Genomic DNA, 21739 nt, shown 5'->3' on the forward strand with positions numbered 1-21739 from the left:
AGGAAGCCACAGACCAACACTGCAGCTATGGCAGAAGCCTAATGGCATTACCGACCCCAGCCAGACTTCCTGTCATCATTCTCCTCGGAGCACGATAAGGGGAAACAAATGAGGCTAAATGGAGAAGCAAAGTGGAAGAAATACGCAGCTTTTACAACAGAAGCAAAGATTTGTGTTACACAATAAGGTCAGGAAGGGATGGAGAAATCCTAACCCTGAATTCCTAGTACAGGGGTTGTTCAGTTACTATTAATTTATCAATTGCGATTATGTACAGGTGTCTGCAAACATTAACACATCTACACACATTGAACTGTGAACAGAGAGCTCAACTTATGAGTGGTAAAAATTTAGTTAAAAACATAAATGGCATGATCTATCAAAGATACAAAAGCTCACAAACCAAAAATTTCCAAAGAATTAATTTTTAACTTTACTTTTATTTTTTTTTCATTTGTCTTTTAAAGTTTGTTTTGATACAGGTTTTCTCAGTGTTGTCCTGGTTCAGCCAAAACTCTCTGTAGACCAGGCTGGCCTCAAATTACTCGTCTCTCACTCTGGAATGTTGGGATTAAAGGTGAGAACCACTTGGCTTAATTTTATGTCTTAATTAGCATTCCAAGTAATGGATTGCCTTGTGTCTTGAATTGAATCCTTTACCTCTTCCACAACCTAACCCACAAGAGATCAAATAAAAAGTAAAAATAAATAAGTAAACAAACAAACAAGAACACATGTATGAAGTAAAGAAAATAAAGAAGTCATCATTTGCTGAGAAAAACTTGTAGAAGATGAAAGAAGATACATAAAATGATGTAATTTAGAATACCCATCACATGGAACTCATGGGACAGCAGTTAAACAACGTGCAACAAGCCAGGCAGTGTTGGCACACACCTTTAACCCCTGTACTCAGGAGGCAGTCAAGTGGATCTCTGTGAGTTTGAAGCCAGCCTGGTTTACAAAGTGAGTTCCAGGAAAGCAATGACTGTTACACAGAGAAACCCTGTCTTGGAAAAACAAAATAAAACAAAAAACAACAACAAAAAGAATGGGCAACAGAGAAGGGTGCAGGGATGGTACCCATGAGATAACTCTGTGAGTAAACACACTTGCTCACATGTAGTCCACTGACCTCCAAATGTGTACACACACACACACACACACACACACACACTTGAATAAATAAATTAATGTAATAAAATATTTAAAGAAAAAACAAGTACAAGGATTTGATTGAGACAAATGTTAAAAGTTGGAAATGAAACAAACACCTATATAGTAAATGCTGAACCTAACATATACTACCCCTTCTTTATTATCAGAAGGCAGGTGCGTTCACAATAGGAGACAATGGGTTCTTCTGAGAAACGGCTTCTTCCTATAAAAACAACTCAAGAATTCTCCACGAGCTCTCGTAAAAGCATTTGCTCATCACTCATTCTCTTTACAATAAAATCTCTAGTTGATTAACTTCATTCCCACAATCGGAAGTTTTAATCAACTTCTCAATATTCCACACTTAATATTAAGCTGAGGGAGTTCTAAGACCCTGAATATTTCAAGTTGTTGCGTATATGACCCAGAGAAGCCAAGACAAAACCTCAAAGGAAATCATTCATGAGCTAGGGGACATAGAGATCATACAGAAACTAAAGAAAACAGTCATTATTTTTAGAAAAAGTCAGAGAAGACTCTGCATGAAAAATATCAGGATAAAATCCAAAAGAATATAGCCACAGGAATAATAAAATATAGGAGTTAAGAAAAACAAATTGTCAGAGAATGTAAAAAAAATATTCTTCATAAAATCAATGACTTCAAATGGAGTATAAAGGATGACAAAAATTAAATAGTGACTGAAGAAAGGAGCAAAGACAGAGGGAAACTGGTAATGAGTAAAACAAGAGAATTCACAGTTTTAAAAAAGAAATTTATAGTCAGGCATGTTGGTGAATCCCTGCAATAATAAGAGGAGGCAGGGGGATCTCTGTGAGCCTGACGCCACCCTGGTCTACCCAATAGGTCTCAGGCCAACCAGAGCTATATAGCAAGACCTCGTCCCAAAACACAACAATCAAAGTAAAATTTCTAAATAGAAAAAACTGAGAGCCCAATAATAAATTAAAAAAAGTTTCATCATCAGACAAGATCTCAAGAAATAAATAGTATATTTGACTAAGAAGATTCAAAGGGGGATAAAACATTCACAAAAAAGCAATATTGTTAATAATTAAAAAGAAACTGGATTATTGGCTTAAAATATTTATTAAAAACACATCCTCAAATTTTAGAGCCAAAACATAACTGAATACAATGATGAAAAGAATACGTTTTCAAACAGTGTGACTGAATATTTCTGTCCTCCATGACTGATTTATTGCATTGTCTTCTGTTATGAGAAGTGTGCTAGGTAATTTAGCAGCAGCTCGACACAAGCTAGAGTCATCTGAAAGGAAGGAACTTGGACTGAGAAAATGCCTCCATAGATCAGACTCTACGCAGATGAACATGTTAGGCATTTTCCCAATTAGTGAAAGAGAGAGCCCAGCATCTTGTGTCTGGGGATGCCTGAAGGCTGTTAGTCCTGGGTTCTAAAGAAAGCCATGAGGAGCAAACCAGGAAGTGGCACTCCTCCATGTCCTTTTTATCAGCTCCTGCCTCTAGGTTCCTGCCCAGTTTGAGTTCCTGCTTTGTGGCTCAGGATATGTAAGGAAAACACTTTCTTTCTCAAGCTCCTTGTGGTCATGGTATGTCATCACAGCAATAGCAACCCAAGACACAGTTTTAGATCTTGACTCAGAATCAACTGCTTTATTATCTTATGAACATGGTTTGACATTCATTTTTTAAGTTTACTAATGGTTTTAGATACATAGAAGTGTTCAAAGAATATGCAGAGAAATACTTTCTGTATTTTGTACATTCTTTTATCTTCTCCATTTCAAAGAAATATTCACTTTTCTATTGTTTTTAAATAGTTAATTTAGCGTAATTATTTAGGTCTTTAAACTTTAGGGTTTTAAATGTGTAGTTTGAAAATTATATATTTACTCTTTTCTAAGTAGCTGGTTAATAAACTGGTTAATATTTGCTTAATAAAATGGTTTTGCTCTGAGAAAGGCTTTCACTAAAAACACCATTAATAAAATATCTTATTCTATATGACTTAAAAGAATTTTTTACATGTTATATTCATGGGGATAGAGAATGTATTCAGGAGTTCCATTTTCTTCTCATTTATCTGATTGTTCTCACACTAGAAACATGATTTTCATTATAATAAGTCTGAATTTGATTTCAATAATTTGCCGTGTCTATACTTTACTACATTTGTTATAATTGAGACTAAAAGATTTATAATAATTTCAGCCAGGCCATAACGGGGTATAGTTTAAACCTAGCATGTGGGACAGAGGCAGGTGGATCTCTGAGTCTGAAGCCAGCCTGGTCTACAGAGCGAGTTCTAGCACATTTAGGGGTACACAGATAAATGATAATAATAATGACACATCTTATTATTAATAACTACTAAACGACTACTAATACAAATTTCATAAATATTAGGATAAAAATCTATTCATCATTGTACAAAATATATAACAATTGAAAATATGAGAATGAGTCTTTTTGCTGTAAGAACAAATTCTGCAACCTATTCTGTTCTCTGCTACAGTAGTGCTGTTCTTTCTTTTTACCCATGTGTTGTTCATTAAGGATAAAGTTTTTTCCCTGGTGTGGATATTAGCTAGTGTGCAGGAAAGCAGGATTTTGTGTGTTGGCTACATAGGTAGTATAAGCATTTGAATCAGTCACACAGGCAGCAAATTCCAATGACCTTGAGTCAGAAACATCATTTTCCTCATTTATGGAATGCCCAGGAAAGCAGCTTGGCTTCTGCCTGGTCCAGTTACCTCATCTAACTGTCCTTATATTCATTACCTTAATTCTGACATATAAAACAGCATTTTCCATTTCCTGAATACATGAGAATAACTCTAATAACTATTAAATTTCTAAACATATGTTTTTTTCATATATATATATGTATATATATATATACATACAGACACACACACACACATATATATATGTGGCATAATCTCCAGCATGGTATAAAATGCCAGTTCTCATTGGTAGACATCTCTTACCATTTATCTTGGTAATATTTTAAAAAGTAAACTGCCAAGTAGGACTTAGACTTTTTACTCTTGTAAACTACTTCATGTGCCTGGGACTGTTTTAAAAATATAAAGACAATTTAGAAGGTTCTTCAGGTCACTTTGAGGAAACTAACCCTTTAAAAATGTACTATAAGATATAATTTTATTATATTACATTTGCAATAATAATAAAACTCAACCATCCTTGCATTCCTGGAATAATAGTTTATGGTCAATATGTTTGACTCTTCAAATGTATTATTCAATACAACTTGTCAGCATTTAAAGTATGTTAGATTTGTAAATGTAATTTATCTATATATTCTATCAGGCATTTTGGAAAAATTAAATTTTAGCATGTCAGTTTCATAATCACTTTTTCAGTATAGAAATATTTTGGAGCTGTTTGTACAACACAAAGAGGAAGTGCTATGTAACTGTATCCCAATTCTACATGTGAAATTTAATTTAATCCTCACAGACCTCTCCAAAGGAGGCATTCTTATTCTTACGTTACAGATAAAACTCAGTGGACAGAAAATTGTTAAGGTCTGTAAGATTCAACATTCATGTCAATTTTTTTTAACCACCATGCTGCTTACCATGACATCCCTAAATACAACTTTCCAGTTATACTACAGTCCTTGATTTTGAAAAATCTTCCACTGAGTCACTGTTTCCTGAGCCAGTCATGAGCTCACTGTGGGATGCGCATCAGGGTGACCACTGAAGATCATAGATGAAAGCGTTATAGACTACAGGTCCCACTACTTCCGAGAGGAACTGACCACAGATTCTTTAAAAACCCCTTGGGACCCACTGTGGCTTATAAATAGCCAAGTGAAGAATGACATTTTAAAAGATTGGTCTGTGAACGCGTGATAGCACACATCTGTAATCTCAATGCTTAGAAGTCTGACATAGGAGGCTCATTGAAAGTCTGAGATTAGTTCGAGCTATTTAGTGAATTCTAGGTCAATAATTACTACATTGTTAGACTCTCCAAAAGAAAAGAAAGATATATAACAATGACAATAAAACCCCAACATCCTATTTTGACTGTCGTTTTAAATGTTTGATCACCAATTTTTGTTATTTTTCATTATTTTTTCTTTGTTAAAATAATCAGAGGATAGAATTTTATCACTATTCATTTTTAGCAATATTTTTGTTATAGAAACTCATTTTTAAACCCCAATTTTCAAAAATTACTTCAGATCCCTTGTATAATCAGTTTTTAAAAGATTAACACTTGTGAAGAGGCCGTCTTATTTTTGAATTGATTAATTTAATTCATCCACTGTCTTACTTCAGCTTGAGAATCACCTGGAGGGCTTGTTAAAACAGACGGCTGGTCCCATAGCCCAGAGTTTCTGATTCAGTTTTTCTGGAGTTGGCCCTGAAATTCTGTGCTTCTAATAAGTTCCCAGGTGGTGCTAGCAGAGAGTCCAGAAACCATAATTTGAAAATCATCCCTGCAGTTCATCACTTGTTTGTTTGTTTGTGTGTGTGTGTGCATGCATGCATGTATGTGTGTATATGTAAATGTACATATATATAGTCTTCAATAATGCTTTGAAGAAGAGTATGCTATACTTCTGAGCCACTATATATCTCAGCTATTTCTTCCTGCCACACAATAATGTTTTGAATGCATGAAAAGCTTTTCTTATAACATCTACACCACTCCACTTTCTTTTGTTATTTTATTTTATGAGACTCTAACTGTGGTTATACTCATTGAATGTTCTATCGTCTAATGAAAGTTATTTTTAAGAGAGTGATGAGATAGAATTCTTTTTGTATGGATTTTTTTCTGAAAATATATGGCTTTTTTAAGGTATGTGGTTCTTAACTGCTATTGTGAATTAAAACATAGAAAGAGCTTAGGAACGAAATAGGTATGTGGGCGTACTCAGAAGATGACCACAGAAGTGTATGGAGAAAGCTCAGCAGATGTACGATATTCTTATTCCTTTACTTTATTTTTAAAACAATCTTATTTTACATGCCAATCCTAGTTCCCTTCCCTCCCCTCCTCATGTTTCTCCGAACCTTCTCCCTACCCCAGCCCCAACCATTCCTCAGAAATGGTGAGGCCTCCCATAGGGAGTCAACAAAGTCTGTCACACCACTTGAGGAAGGACCAGGGCCCTCCCCACTATATCTAGGCTGAGCAAGGTATTCTCTCCATTGGAAATGGACTCTAAAAAATCAGTTCATGCACTAAAAATTACTTTGTTGTCCCACTTTCTCTCTCATTAATTCATGTTTTCTCAACCACCCTTTCTTTGCTGATTCTAATTCCTGTGCTGTCCTTCTTTTCTTCCCAAGATCTCTATGTCTGTCCTTTATAACACATACAACTCCCCAACATCACGCAACAATGAGGACTTTGCTTTTATAGTTGTATTCTGCTCCCTTATTTCTATTACCACTGAAAATTCCCCATGTATTTTGTGTCTTGTCATCTTTGCCAGCTGTAAATAGTCTCTGTTTTATTTGTTAGGCAAATTCGCCCTCCAGGAATATAGATAGAAACATCATTGATGTTCACAGCTCAGTACCAATTCAGCAGCATTTAGTAGACTTCCACAGAACTAGAAGGGATTAAGCATAACCAGTTTTATTTGCCACCCTGCCTTGATCTCTGATGTTATATAGAATAATATATTATGTATATAATAACACATATGTATAGTATGTAAAACTGCATTAATCATCAGGACACACACTAAAAATCCTCATAGATGGTTTTTAGACATACAGCAAAGAAAAACCCAGCCTACAATTCACAATCCCAGAGAACCTAGACAACAAAGAAGATCTTTAAAGAGACAAACAAGGATCTAAATAGAAACCAGAAAAAGACAAGATCTCCTGAGTAAATTGGGAGTATGGGGTCACGGGAGAGGGTAGAAAGAGAGAGGGGAGGAAGGGAAGGGAATGGAGAAAAATGTATAGCGTAATAAAAAAAAAGAAGCAAAAATATCCTCAACAGTATAAATCTTCTGGAAGATCTTGACTTCTGAAGATCACTGCCCTTAAATATCAGACACTGCCTCCAGGTACCTCTTTGCTCACAGAGGTAGAATCTTTTGGTGTCAAGCCCATCTTATGTATTTGAAAGGACAATAATTCTGTTTGCTTAAAGTAAGGATACACATGTCAAATGCTAACATTTCTCCTGGGCTAGAGGGTGAAACCTGTAAAATAAGATATAGACAAGAGAACCCTCGCATAACAACGTCTTTTATACAGGCATTCCTAGACACAGTCTCAGAAATACTACATCATGAGGTTGAGGTGGTGAAAGATTTCCACTGAGGGAGTCCATCATTTAAATTTTAATACCTATAAGTAAAATTCACTGAAAAGAATATCTGAAAATTTAATAACCATTTTAATGAGTAGGTTGAAATCAATTCAACATCTTGTCATTCCTTAGAATGAGTGTCTGCCATTCTCTATGTTGTCTGGTATTTTAGTGAGACTTTCAAGGCGTCTACTTAGTGGTCCACTCAACAAAAAAATTAAATTGCAATGTATGAATTACTAGTCTTACAATGATCATTGACTAAATGGCATCAACCCCAAAAAACAATTTTATTTTATTCTGTGAAACAAACATCGCAAGTTGCATTCTATAATATCATATGATGATAGTATTCCTCATGTTATATTTCTTTGATTTTTTTTCCTTCCAAAGAGAGGAGTGCAAGGCATAGGTACCAGAATCCTCTGGAATACTTGATGATGTATGGAGTAAGTAGTTCTCTAGACCAAATCCGCATATTTATAAAGATTCTTGGGTGACTGTCATCACCCGCAACTTTATTGATGCCCACTGTAAACATTCATAGGAAGGTAAATGTTTTTGGAAATGTTTTACAATGGCAGACAAAAGCAGACATGCATACGCACATATGCAAACATATATGTGCACACACATATCTGTACAAGAATTACTCTATTCTTATATCTAAAATAAAATTGGGGAAACTCAAGAGTTAAGGTTAAAGAAATAGTTTAACTATTCAAAGCATTTTTTGGTCCAACTCATTTAGATTATGTTTACATTTTAAACTAGCGAACAGAGAAATCTGTAATTTCCCTTTAATAGGAGAATAAAGTAAAAGATCAAGTGTTTGAACTAATGAATAAAAATCTAACACAGCAATAATCTTATTCATTAAACCTTTGGCATCTACCTTAAAATATTCCTTTGTGTTATTTCTCAGCATAATAATTTGCGAGGTGTATGAAGCACAGAGGTTAATAGGAATGTTGAGGGGTTTACTAGACCAGTTAAGGTACATTTTTGACCCTCCATCATGCAATACTTTTAAAACCGCAATTCATGTTTATACAATTTTTATAGATTATTTCCCTTAATTTTGCTAAAGAGATGAGTTGCTCTTCACGGTTTTCAACCCACATATAAAGACCCTCAAAGATACATACAAGAATAAACTTATCTATAACAGTACTTTTCAACCTGGGGGTCAAATGACCCTTTCACAGAGGTTACCTAAGACCATTAGAAAACACGGATATTTATATTATGACTCATAAAAGTAGCAAAATTATAGTTATGAAGTAGCAACAAAAATAATTTTATGATTAGGGGTTACCACAACATGAAGAACTGTATTAAAGGGTCTCGGCATTAGGAAGGTTGAAAAACACGGCTCTAGAAATAGCATAGGAGATGAGGCAGGTATGGAGAGTAAAGTTACAACATCATGCATAGGTTCATGTGAACTTCGTATCAACTGCATGATTTCACAGAGTGTATGCAATTTCTCTGTGCATTCATTTCTCCTTCAATGAAGCAGGCCACTTCATCAGATTGTTAAGTGATTAAGTAGTACAGAGTGTGACAAGCTCTGGGCATTGGGCACATACTGAAATTTCTTATTTCCTTTACAAAGATTTACTACAAGGGCCACAGATTCTTGAAGGGACAATTAATCGGACTCCTATATGAATATTAAGAATTGAGGTGGATTTCCATCATATCCTCTGTGTGCCTGTAGCATACCTGGGCCACAAGGAGCTAAAAAGGAAAAGCCAGTATCAGCTTGTAAAAGGTATATAATTTGTTATGACCTGTTATGCATGTACGCACAATTACTAGTAATATGAATTACTATCAATTAATATGAAGACTGTCATAATTCAAACACATTGGTCATCGGCAATGATAGAAGTCAGACCAATTCCAGAACATTTGTTGGACTTTAATTCACACACTTGTTTCTAAATTATTTAATACTAATTAAAATATCGCATAGTGTATCACACTAGATATGTGCTAAGAGCCTAATTTGCTTATTTCCTGATTTAACTCAGATTCTGTCTTGTTTTGAATGGAGGGAGGGAAAAGTAGTAGAGGTTCCTTGGTTTTGTTTGAGAAAGCTTACACTGTAGGCTTTGGTATTAATATCACCCCCACCCCCATCTCACTATCTTCAAAATGTCCTTTTCTTTCTTGCCACTTGATGAAAAGGCAGCGTATCTGAATTGCTTCCTGGTGCTTTGTTGCAAGCTCAGTTGAAATCATAAAGGAGACGATGCTGCTAGGGGGAAGAAAGACAGATCTGTGGGGAAAGACTGTGAGACAGCCCAGGGAACAGAGAGATTTGTAACTGACGGAGGACTGGAAACAGGAAATGAAGAATAGCGTCCAGAGTTTGTTTCAACAGCATGGTTGGACCAAGCACCCCATAGTTCATTCAAGTCAGTAAGAAATAAAGTTATTTATTGCTATATTGATGAATGTTTCTTTTCAAGAAAACCTTACATACTTATACTTCAAGAAAAATGACTGAATCCTGCCTTCATCTTTACTTCTTGGAACAAACTGTCTGGGATTGTCTCTCTTTTACCCAGTTAGCTCGATATAAGTAACAACGGTTTCAGAAGTATATACTCATAGGTGTTTTTAAACCCAGATTGGATATATTCATCTCTCAGTAATGCCTGTACCCTGTCAGAATTTAATGGGTACTTCATATTCAGACAGAAATTTACTGTACCAGATCCCAGAAGACAATGATTTAAAAAGAAAATTGGGTGGCTTATCTTTGGAGAAAGATCTGAGTTTGAACTTAGTTTATGACATCTTTGGAGTACGCAGACTCTCTCTGTGATTTGCTTAACTAATTATCTGTAAAATGGACCTAGCGACATCATCTTCATAGGGTTGTTTAAATAATGCTACGTGTATATTATTCAGTAATGTGCAACACAAATAAAAATCATATCAAACACCTCGCTATTGCTACATAGCTGTTAGTTAATCTTAATGTTGGCCATTTTTCTAACAGAAGTCTGTGAATACAAATTTTCAAAAGCCACCAACAATACACAGGAACATGTCTGTTGAGATTTATAAATCCAGACAATTTTTTCCCTTAAAATTCAAGGTCTATTACTTTAAGAGACAATTAAGTTTATGTTTTAAGGCCTGGTTATCAGAATAAAGGTGAACACAAATAAAATAAAGAAGCCACTATGGTATGCTTATATTATGAACATGCATTGCTACTCTCACAAGAATGATGTGCATAAACATATACCACAAATTGATCAAGTCTAAGAGAATAATATGCTCAAACATATCATTCTATTCAACCATCACACTGAGTTGAGTTGAACTGTTGGAACCTTTAACCAAGTAGAGAGAAGCTGGCATAGCCATATTCCTTTCTGCCCCTCACTCTGATCTCAACTCTGACCATACCTTCTGCTCTATCTTGGCAGTCTGCAGCTGGAATATCACATGCTAACTGCACATTGCCAAGGGTTTTCTACGTCCCATCCTTCAGCACCTGTTGAGATTTTGGAACTCACATGGTACTGAGCCCCTGGGACTGAAGACCAGGACATATGCCTCAAGCAGACTGTAAAACAATGTCCATGGTTGCTGGGTGGAACCATGAGCAGACTAAGCACATGACCCTGGAAGATGAAGACTGTCAGTGCACAGTGTAACTGTGCTAAAGGAGGGGCTGCTTCATCGTCAGAGCTTAGCTTAGTCTCACCGACGGTTGCTTATCTTTTCCTTGTAAATGGATAACCTTTGCATGGGGATCACTAAATCGACAGTAACAATCATCAGCTGCCACACTCTTTTCTACATTTTTAAGGGATTGAGAAAATACATAAATTTACTCTAAGTCCTTCTTCCCAGACAGGAGTTATTTTTTCAATTTATTACTGTTTTCACAAAGAAAAGAAAGCATTGTCTTTCACAGATCTGAGTCTAATTTTACGTTTGTCTGCCTCTCACACCTGTTTGCTTTTCAAAGGACTGCGGATATTCATAAATTATCTCCAGAGGCACTCAGACCGGATTCTCTTTGCATAAACAAGTGCTGGCTTTCAACTTGTAACCTTAAATGATGTATCATGCGCTTGTCTCTTCTGAGGCTTGTGATTCTGTGTTCTATTGTTTTTGAAGAATTAGTTCTGATGCTACTTATGATAATTTGTTTCAGATACCTGACCATGGCCAAAGACTATTGGTTTATGGAATGTCACAGTTCTCTAGCTTTAATACAGAATACAGCTTTTGAATTTATTTTGGAAATAAGATATTCAAACTAATGTGTTTAATAACACCAGCTTCTCTTCAGCAGCTCTTCCCAGAGTGCTCTCCCCAGAGCTGCAGCAAGGACATCACACTCTCAGGCCCTTTCCCATTCCCCTTACAAAACCCAAAGTCCTGGGGAAGAGGGCCAGTAATAATATCCTAAAATGCCCTCCCGACTCAACTCTCTTTACTACACTCTCGGGCCACTGTGTGGATACCCATAATTGAATTGCCTTTTAGAACACAATGCAGCAATATTTCCCTTTACCATAACCAAATGAATTCTGTATCTAGCAACAACCAGCAATATAAATCTTAAATTCAAAAACTAAAGGTTATTATTTTTTATGTTATCAGGCATTTGCATCTAGCAGGGTTAAAGATCCTCAGATGAGCAGAGGCAAGGGTGTTGTGATAGCCTTTTGGTCGTGAAGAATAAATGTGTTCGCTCCATGGAGTAAAGAAGGGAAGTTCGCCAGTCCCCGATGCCGAGGGATTTTCGACGAAGCAAGAGAAAAGATAGTGAGAAATCTCATTCAAATCATGCCCTTCTTTTCGTAACTTCCCTTTTCACTGTTTGGTCTTCTTCTTCCTCATTTCCTGGGGGAGCCGAGTGATTGATAGCCTAATCCAATGACTGTATTACAGCTGCCTCAGCGAGGACTCTTTTCCTTATCATTAGCAGTTAGCCTATGGTTAAATTCACAGCTCACTGCTTGGGACTGCCCCTGAGATTTCAAGGTCTGGCCTTTAGAAAATATTTAACATAAAACTGAAATCTTGACATACTGAGAACTCAGTTCTCTGCAAGGATTTCGTTAATTAATCCAATGTACTGTACCGGTGTTCTGGATGAGACTGTGACACAGTGAACCATTTCGGAGGCTTACAGAGATGTGTAGTCCTAAATTAAACAGCCACTGACGTGTACCTACACTGATATTTTAGTGCAGTAGATATGCATGAATCTCTGAATATTTAAATTCAAGCGCTGACATTGACACAATACTCTCTAGTTTCACTTTCATAATAGATCCTTTTTTGGGGATTAATTTCAAGCTTGACATCATTCTTTATGGTAAAAACATACACATACAAGGAAAGAAATTTAATAATTCATTGCCATTGCTGCAAAGATAAGTTCTCATAATATGCTTGTCAGGTCTTTTAGTTTACAAAGTCAATCAAATGTTATAGGAATTGGTGCAGATATTAATTTATTTTCCTAATTTTATACACACAAAGAGATTATCAGAGGATCTGTGATTTTGTTGACTCTTACATACTGTTTATTCATTTATCTGCAGAACAATGGCTATTTTAAAATATCTAAGGAGAGATTGATCTGTACCTTAAGCCTTCACCCTTGCCCCTGTCTGTTGATGAGCTGTAAGCATCTATGGATAAGGCAGCCTAGTCTTAGAAAAAAATTATACATCTTATAACTGCTACTTGGCTGGAATGTCAAGGCAAGGCAAGACTGTGCCTTCAACTCTGCACTTGGCATTTCCCTCTGTCTGCTTTGTTGCCATGACGCAAACATGAACAGTGAGATTTGTGTAGGACAGGTAGCAGGCACGCTCACTGTCAAAAAAATCTATTATTAGGGCTCTGACCTCCTGCATAGACCAGGGGTAGCTAAACAGTGAGGAATCCGAGCTGCAGCAAAGGTTAACACAGTGAAGAGGGGCACCTTGTCAGTAGTGCATGGGCATTTTCAAGTGAGCATTATTTAAATGAGCATATTTCTAATGGTGAGCTTCTCTGGACCAAAGCGATAATTTATAATGGAAATTGTAATTCAGCATCTTTATTTCATATGCCTACCTTGAACTGCTCTGCAAATACAACTCAGGCATTTATATAACAGGGTCTTTGTAATTGGACTCGTTAAACTTTGGATACTCTAGTGATGTTCTATATAAGGCAATTACAGATCACAATTTTTGTAACTCTTTATATATACACAAAATGGGTAGGGTAAAGGCAAGAATAAAACAGAATATTCTCTTTTAAATGAATGCTTGTGGCATGATCTAGTAGCATGAATTTTCCTAAATTTTATCTTTACCTATTAAATTATTTCAAACATTTCACTGTTAAATCTTTAGCTCTTATTGATAAGGGTGGTGACAATAGATAGCTTAAATTCTATGAAAGATAGTAGGCGTGTTTTTCTAAAAGGATTTTATGCATCGGTAATCATGTGAATGACACATTAAGAAAATCCAACCTTTTAATGACTACTTCCTTATAAAAAATATCAACACTGTATTTTGTGGTATAATGGTGATGTGAACTATAAGTGCTATAATGATCTGTCAAAATCAGCTATAGCTTGTGTGTTTGAAAATAGATATTTAAAGAAAAGTATAACTAAAACTTTTGAGTTTCTTATCTACTGTGTGTTTTAACACCTTACCAGATTTACACAAATAGTCATTGGGACTCCAGCAATATAAGCTTAACTCTGTCATGAATTTGGATTACAATGGATTTGTGTTCATGAAGTATCTAGTGACAGAGTGGGCTCTGTTAAGTTACATTAATCCAAAAATTCACCCTCGGTGATGATCTTTAAAATCACTGTAAATTATGCAAGTGAAGTCAATATCTGAATCTTGGAGTGGTGAGATGGTTCAGAGGGTGAAGGCCTATGTTGAAAAGTCAGGGACCTTGAGTGCGATTCCTGGGACCTACATGGTGAGAAAGAACTGACTTATTCAAGCTGTCCAACCTTCATGTAAACACTGTATCATGCTTACACATGTAAACACACACACAATAATTAATGTAATAAAAATTTATTGTAAAAAAAATTTAAAGCCACTATATTGTATGAGTTTTTTAAGGATCTGCTAAGAAAGTTTTATCAATGAAATTCTGTATATTCTTAGTCCTACACAATTACAAGGCTAAAAATTCGTGTTAACATTTTTGTCTTGTATTTTGTTAGGTGGGTAGTTTTTAATGATGAAATTTATTTATGAATTATACAACTGTAAATTGAAGTCCACATAGTAGAACTTCAAATGATGTATTATTTACCCGAAGACTGTAAGGAGAATCTATGAGCCTGGCCATTATCATTTCCTGAGAAAGAAACAATCGTTTCTCACATCTTCTACCACATTCTGTCCGTGATTAGCACTTTCGGACTCTAACGTCAGACTTGAAGGCCATCTTTGGTAAATTATTCAAAAATCAATAGTACAAGCTCATTAGGTTTAATACCAAATACAGTGGGAGCTATTCTTTTAAAGCTATTCTTTCATGAATATACATCATGAAATTTCAAGCAAACATTCAAAATTTTAAATTAAGGAGTTTCTCTTTTGTGGGAAGTTACAACAAAACTGGCAAACAAAACAGTTCAGAACAACGAGTCTGCTTTTAAGCTGCTTGGAAGCAAATTTCTCGAAGCCTGAAGGATTATTTAAAATGCCATCTGCAGGGAGATTTAATAACTTTTCCCTAAGTGCGTGTTTACATGTGTGACAGACAACATACATTCAGGGAATGGAATGGAACAAAACAGCTCTGACGAATATGCTCTTCCCCAAGAATGAACAAAACTAAAAGCACTGGAACAGTGAAAGAAAATGTCTTCAAATAAGTAAACCCACTGAAAGAAACACAACTACTCTTCTCCCTGTATATCTGTAAAGGAGCAAAGGCTACCCTCCAATGTCAGCTGTAAGACATACCTTTACCCAATGCCACGGAGGACTCATTCTTAACAGTCTTTAAGTGAAGCTTACCCACAGGGAAGACTGTGTGTGACAATATCCCACCACAGCTGAGTGACACCATTTATTCAGTTGGATGGTAGTAATCACTGAGTTGTGGCTGCATGAAGATGCTTTTATTATTTGGGGACATGATTTGAAAATGGTGAAAAATTTTAAAGTAGAACCAGAAAAATATTTGAATCTAAAGTAAGAAAACAAAATTATCCACTCAGGTACCGAATTTATACAGGGTTCCTCCCAATTACATAAATAAACATCAATGAATTTTTTCTTTTTCTGAACACTTGCACACACACACACACACACAATTTAGTACCTTGTGTAATAGTCCCTGAACTAGCTGCTATTGGATAAAACAAATTTCCTGCCTACATTGTAGAAATAAGACCATTAGTTGGTAACAATTTAAAACTATTTTACTTACTGTCCATAGAAGAATAGAGAATAATTAGTCTTTAAAAGCAATTATTTTCTTACATTTATTTACTAATGATGTATATAGGGGAAGGGCTTGAGAGCTTCTGCACACTTGTGAAGGTCAGAAGACCACCATCACCCCCAGTGGAATCCCTCTTTCTACGATGTGGGTTCTGAGCAAGTGCTTTTACTTTCTGTGCCTTCCCACCCACTCCATATTAATAACTTAAAGAGAAATACTTATAAGATGCGGAGCTTAGTCAGCTATCCTAATTTCAAGAATATTTATTATCCTTCTTGGACATGGATACTATTCTCACCATTTGATCTCCCGATCTTTAAGTCAGCCATCGGTGGACTCCTCCTACAAGCATGAATCTGGCCAGGTGCTTCTCTTAGGACTGGCTTTCTGTTTAGTAGGTCATTCCTTTAAGATTTTAGATTTTGTCCTTGGGCCCAATCTACATTGATTGGCCTCATCTGATTCCACTCCTCCATTTTGGAAAACACGCAGGTTATAAAATCACAAAACATTGGACAGGTCCTCAGATTGGAGTACTAAAGCCCTTTCCAAATATAGTTTAAACTGAAGCAAGTAGATGTTAGGTTCTTATAGGCCAACTGACTTCTTTTATTTAAGAAACGCACCTTTCTCTGAACACTACAACTTCAAATGATTTTGACATGTGCCACAGTGAAAACACATTTCACACATTTTGCACATATGCTCATCATACATACACAACTGACATAGAAATCTGACCAGACAACACTTACTACAACTCTGTGTAAAGCATTTCATTTCGTTTTACTTTTTCATTTAATTTTATTCATTCAAATGTTGATTGCAAGGGGCCAAGAAGTGAATCGGTCATTAAGAGCATATATAACTCTTTCAGAGGAACTTAGCTCATTTCCCAACACCCATATCAGGAAGCTCACAAATGCCAATAACTCCAGCTTCATGGGATCCTACACCTCTGGCTCTATGGTTACTGCACTCGGGAGTACAACTTCATACACAGACACATGCAGATATGCATATTTAAAAATAAATGTTAAAATACATTAAACTTAATTCTATAGCACATACATGATTGAAAAACAATATTTGAAAACCAGTGCCGTAGAATCTGGAATAAAGATATGAGAAACAACTCAATTTGATTGGCATGCCTTAGTTGAGTTCATCTTCCCAAAGGGCACTACTGCCCTTTGTTACCTAGGAACATCTATACTACAGCCCCTAGTCGCAAGGCCCAGGGATCACTGCAAAAGGGTTAGGAGCCAGAGGCGGTAGTTAACAACTATGAGGAAACAGTGTCTTCTTGGCACAGTAAGGCGGCTGCATATGTGAATTCACAGTGTTGACAAAAGCATGCACAAAACCTCTGCGAGCCAGAGACAGACCAAATTCCAGCATGGAGAGGCTTTGTGGCCAAAAAAGCCTACTCTATACAATAGCAAGGAGCTACTGGCAGTTGTAAGCTGCTGGGAGAAGGAGTGTCAGTTTTCTCTAAGAGTTAGACCCTAAGTGGACCTTGATCTAGCGGAAGACCATACCTTTGGGGAGTATTGATCAGCATAAATGGGTTTTGATAGTTTAAAATTCAAACCATAACAAAACGAAACAATGAAAACAAAACCCCACAAGATTGTCTCGATTGGGGATGGGGGGTGGGTGGGTGTCATAACAGTTGGGAGAGGATGAATATGATCAAAATACATTATACAAAATTTGCAAAGAGGTAATAAAATTAAAACAAATTAAAAAGTACTGAAATATGGCCCGAAAAGATGGCTCAGCACACCTACATTGCTTTTTCTGTTTGTTTATTTGTTTGTTTGAGACAGAATTTTTCTGCATAATAGCCCTAGTTGTCCTGGAGCTCGCTTTGTAGATGAGGCTGTCCTGGAACTCACAGAGATCCACCTGCCTCTGCCTTCTGAGTGTTGAGATTAAAAGCGTGTGCCACCACTGCCTGGTGTTATATTGTTTTTGCAGAGGCACTGAGTGGTCTGAACGCCTACATCTGGAGGCTCCCAACCACATCAACTCTAGTTCCTGGGAATCAGACAAACTTTTCAAGATTCTTCAGGCACCAACACTCACTTGAATAAATCCACACTTGGATACAAATACACATAATAAGTAAATAAAACATGAAACATCTTTTAAAAAGAAATGTAGAAATATATCATGTATATAACATAATTTCTCTTGATAATTATTCTTCTCTTCTTAGCAACACGTAACTTCTATTTCCAATGCCAGAAAGAGTATTTTGAACAAAATAGAAAGCTTGAATAATGAACTGGAAAAAACATTGACAACATCCTTCTCTGGGAGTCTAGGCATTTGCTGTCAGGTGACCACTCCAAACAATTACTCAGCTTCTCTTAAAAAATCCCAACTCAAATAGTTGTAAAAACTGGCACTTCAGGGTTCTGAGAAAACCCTCGGGATGATATTAACCATGTATGGCAACAATTGTTTTTAATCTTGTAAAAATATTCAGCATATTTTGTGTGGCTTTCTACGCTGGACCAGACTTTGAAGTTCTGACAACCATATCGAAGAGAATAGCAAAAGTATTTCGCTGAAATTTGAAACCTGTGTTATTAGCAGTTTTACTAGGCTAGGTTTTGTATGAAGTATGCTGAAGGTACTTTGCCATAGCCCTTGCTTCTACCCTAGAACATCTTATTGCCGGTTTAAGCTGCTTTTCTGGTCCTATTCCTTTTAAACTACAGCAAGTATTTCTTTAAAGGGAAAGACTGTATTGGTTTTGTCCATGTGGAGAAAGGTTATTTTCAAAACAGATTGTATAGTGCGGGTGAATTTAATATAGAATGTATTAGAAATGGGGGACAGCCCCCTTAAAAATGTGAGGGACATTTTGTTGTTTAAAATGAGAGTTCCAACGCCAGCTTAGCTGAGCTTACAGCCCAAGCGAATTTTTATATATGTATTTATAAATCTCAGAAATGGAGTTTTCCTGGAAATGTTAACAGGCCCTGAGGTACAGCTTGTGTTCAATGTATGTATGATAAAGACTGAAACATGAGAGACTCGCTCTAATGCTGCAATTTCAAAGTTTTATTAGACTGAGTTATAGCAAGCGAAAATATTCAGAAATTGCAGCTTAAATGAGAAAACGTGAATGGTGTTACTTATATAAAATACTACCTCAATAGTTCTTCCATTAATTTTTAATGCTCGGCACCCTCTGTGACCTCCTTTATTCTCTTGCTGTCAATATGACAGGCTGGAAAAAAATTGAAATGAGCTGACAGAAAAAGCAGCCCACGTCAAGGCCCAACTGCAGAGTCTCTTGTCTCTTTCTAGGACCCTTGCTAACACAGACGGTGCTATTTCCCATGAGAGTAAGAGTTAAGACCCTGTTGGATGGCTCAGGGGCTGCTTGTCTGTTCCCTCCTTCAGACATGGTGTCCCGAGCATTCAATTATAAGCATAATGTAGCTCTGTGACCCTGTAGTTTTACCCTGGCACGTGGACGTTGTAGACTTCTTCAGCATAGACAAGGCTTTGGCTGCCAGTACGGACCCTTCCAAAAGTGCACTTTGGCCTGAATCAGCGATGCCTTTCTTGAACAGTGGGGCACCACTGCTTTATGTATATTTACCCCTTTCTCTATCACCAAGGAAACTAACGCCCATATCAGGATAGTCAAGGACCTCGCAGCATTGTCCCTGCAAGGCCAAGTTCATGTTGTCACAGCAACAGAGTGTGGAGGGCAACAAGACCAGAATGCACCTTGGAAGTAAACTTCTCTCTTTTTATCAAATTCAAGTATAAGAGGGTGAGAAAGAATAAGCAATAGTGAGAGGTCAGCCTTGTGTCTCATCAGCTGAAGCTAAACACTGTGCTTTAGTGGTTAGTTCCGAGCTGTTAAAACAGGATGTTTTAAAGATAATGGATAATATTAAGAGTCTAAGAAGGATGCAAACGGATTTAAGACTATTAGAAAGGTTTTATAATTGAGGTACTTTTTCTCTCAAGAGGCCATGCTGTTAGCTTTCACTAATAAGGGACAATGTGGCTGTGATATCGAAAAACTCCAAGGAAAGTGGAGGTCAGAAGAGAAGGGAGTCAACATGGCCATTTTCTGGTCCTCTTTCATAGCACCCAATAGCAACTGTCGCCTCGTAGTTAATTTGTCCCACCACAACAGTTAAGAAAGTGACCAATAATGAGTTACATCAGAATCTCAGATCACAAAACACAAGACGCTCTTCACCAATGTCCTGACTTCCAGCAATGTCTAATGTAGTAAAATGCAAGAAAAGAGAAAAACCCACCTGATACTCCTCCATATGTGGTTCTCTTTCCAAGGCCCACGGCAGGCCAGGGTGTGCCATCGGCTTTCAATCCCATCAGGCCCGAGACAGTGTTGGTGGCTGTAACACCATCTGCACCACCTGTGAGAAACCATGTGAACATTTGTCTTTAGACCTTGAAGAAAGGATGGTTGAAACCCATTCAGGCCCATGCAACTTTAAAATTCCTTCCCCCAAATGTCTGCCTTCATTTGACTGTTCCCGGTAGGCTTAAATGTTAGATTTTTTTTTTCTTCTTAAATCTGGGTAGTGGTGGCACGTGCTTTTAATCCCAACAATACAGAAGCAGAGGCAAGTGGATCTCTGTGAGCTCCAGGCTAGCCTGGTCTACAAAGAGAGTTCTAGTACAGCCAGGGCTACTGAAATAAATCCTGTTTCAACAAAACAACAACAACTTAGATATGTTTTAAAGTTTTAATTACCATGAATCATTAGATGGATATATTAATGTCAAGGTTTTCCAACCAGTGCAAATTTCTGAGTAATTTACAGTGTCTTTGTCCATTAAAGTGTTTAATTCATTGGGCTTCATCTTCACAAATGCAAGGGACACAAAAGTAAATTTAGTGCGGATGCAGCTGTATCACAAATGCAAAAGCCATTACAAACCAGTACACATTGGGGCCCTCAACTTTTGAGTTCTCTGTTAGGACTGTTGATTATTGTTTCATATTTCAAGCATGCTAAGATGTGTAAACCGTGATTCTGTGTTTCAAAACTAGGTATATGTCGTGCATTGGTAAAACCAGTGGTCCACGTAATATAGTTCTTAAAAAGAACAGGCTTACAGATGTGTGTGGAAAAGATCTGCTTCAGCACATCTGCACCATTGGGGAAGCATTAGTAACTGGGAAACTAATGTAATGCCAGCTCTTACCTTCCTTTGCTGCTCTTGCGATGCTTACAATATCGGTGACATTTGGGGTCAACTTGGCAAAAAATGGAACCCGAACAGCTTGCCTAACCCAGCGACAGATGTTCCTCACCAGCTCTGGATCCTGTTCAAATAGGTCAGTTAAATATAGAACCTAATTAAAGAGTTGTGATGAAAATTTGCCCCCAAACAATATCAAAGCTGGGCATGTGCAAGATGAGTGGAGGGGACCAAAACCTACGTGATACATTTCTCAGACTCGTAAGTGCATTAGGGAGCTAAGGCAGGCATACTTCAGGTGCACTTTGAAATCATTCTGGAAAGGTTAAAGTCCTTAAGGGAGTCTTTGTAAAATACAATTATGAAGAAGCAAATGCAGGAAAAGTTTCTCATTTTCAGTAAATGATATCAGAAACACAACATAAACACATGGTTCAAAGTTCAGGAAACATTATAGAATTTTTAGTATCTTCATTGTTGGATGTCTAAAAAATTTCTTTGGACTGGTGAATGGTATCCAATGTGAAATCAGCTGTTTTTACTAGAAGAGACAGATTCTTGTTGGAGTCTA

General features: G+C 36.8%; 1 protein-coding gene across 1 annotated transcript in view; it reads right to left on the bottom strand.

The window, feature by feature from the left end:
- Positions 1-21739, bottom strand: part of Dpyd (dihydropyrimidine dehydrogenase) — a 745624-nt gene that overhangs the window by 182050 nt on the left and 541835 nt on the right. The window contains exons 17-18 of the mRNA XM_075981504.1: positions 21172-21292; positions 20256-20375 (exon numbers count right to left, since the gene is read on the bottom strand). Coding sequence (XP_075837619.1) covers positions 20256-20375; positions 21172-21292 — 241 coding nt within the window. The remainder of the gene's footprint in view (positions 1-20255; positions 20376-21171; positions 21293-21739) is intronic.

This window comes from Microtus pennsylvanicus, chromosome 7, assembly GCF_037038515.1.
Source record: "Microtus pennsylvanicus isolate mMicPen1 chromosome 7, mMicPen1.hap1, whole genome shotgun sequence".
NCBI classification, from domain to species: Eukaryota; Metazoa; Chordata; class Mammalia; order Rodentia; family Cricetidae; genus Microtus; species Microtus pennsylvanicus.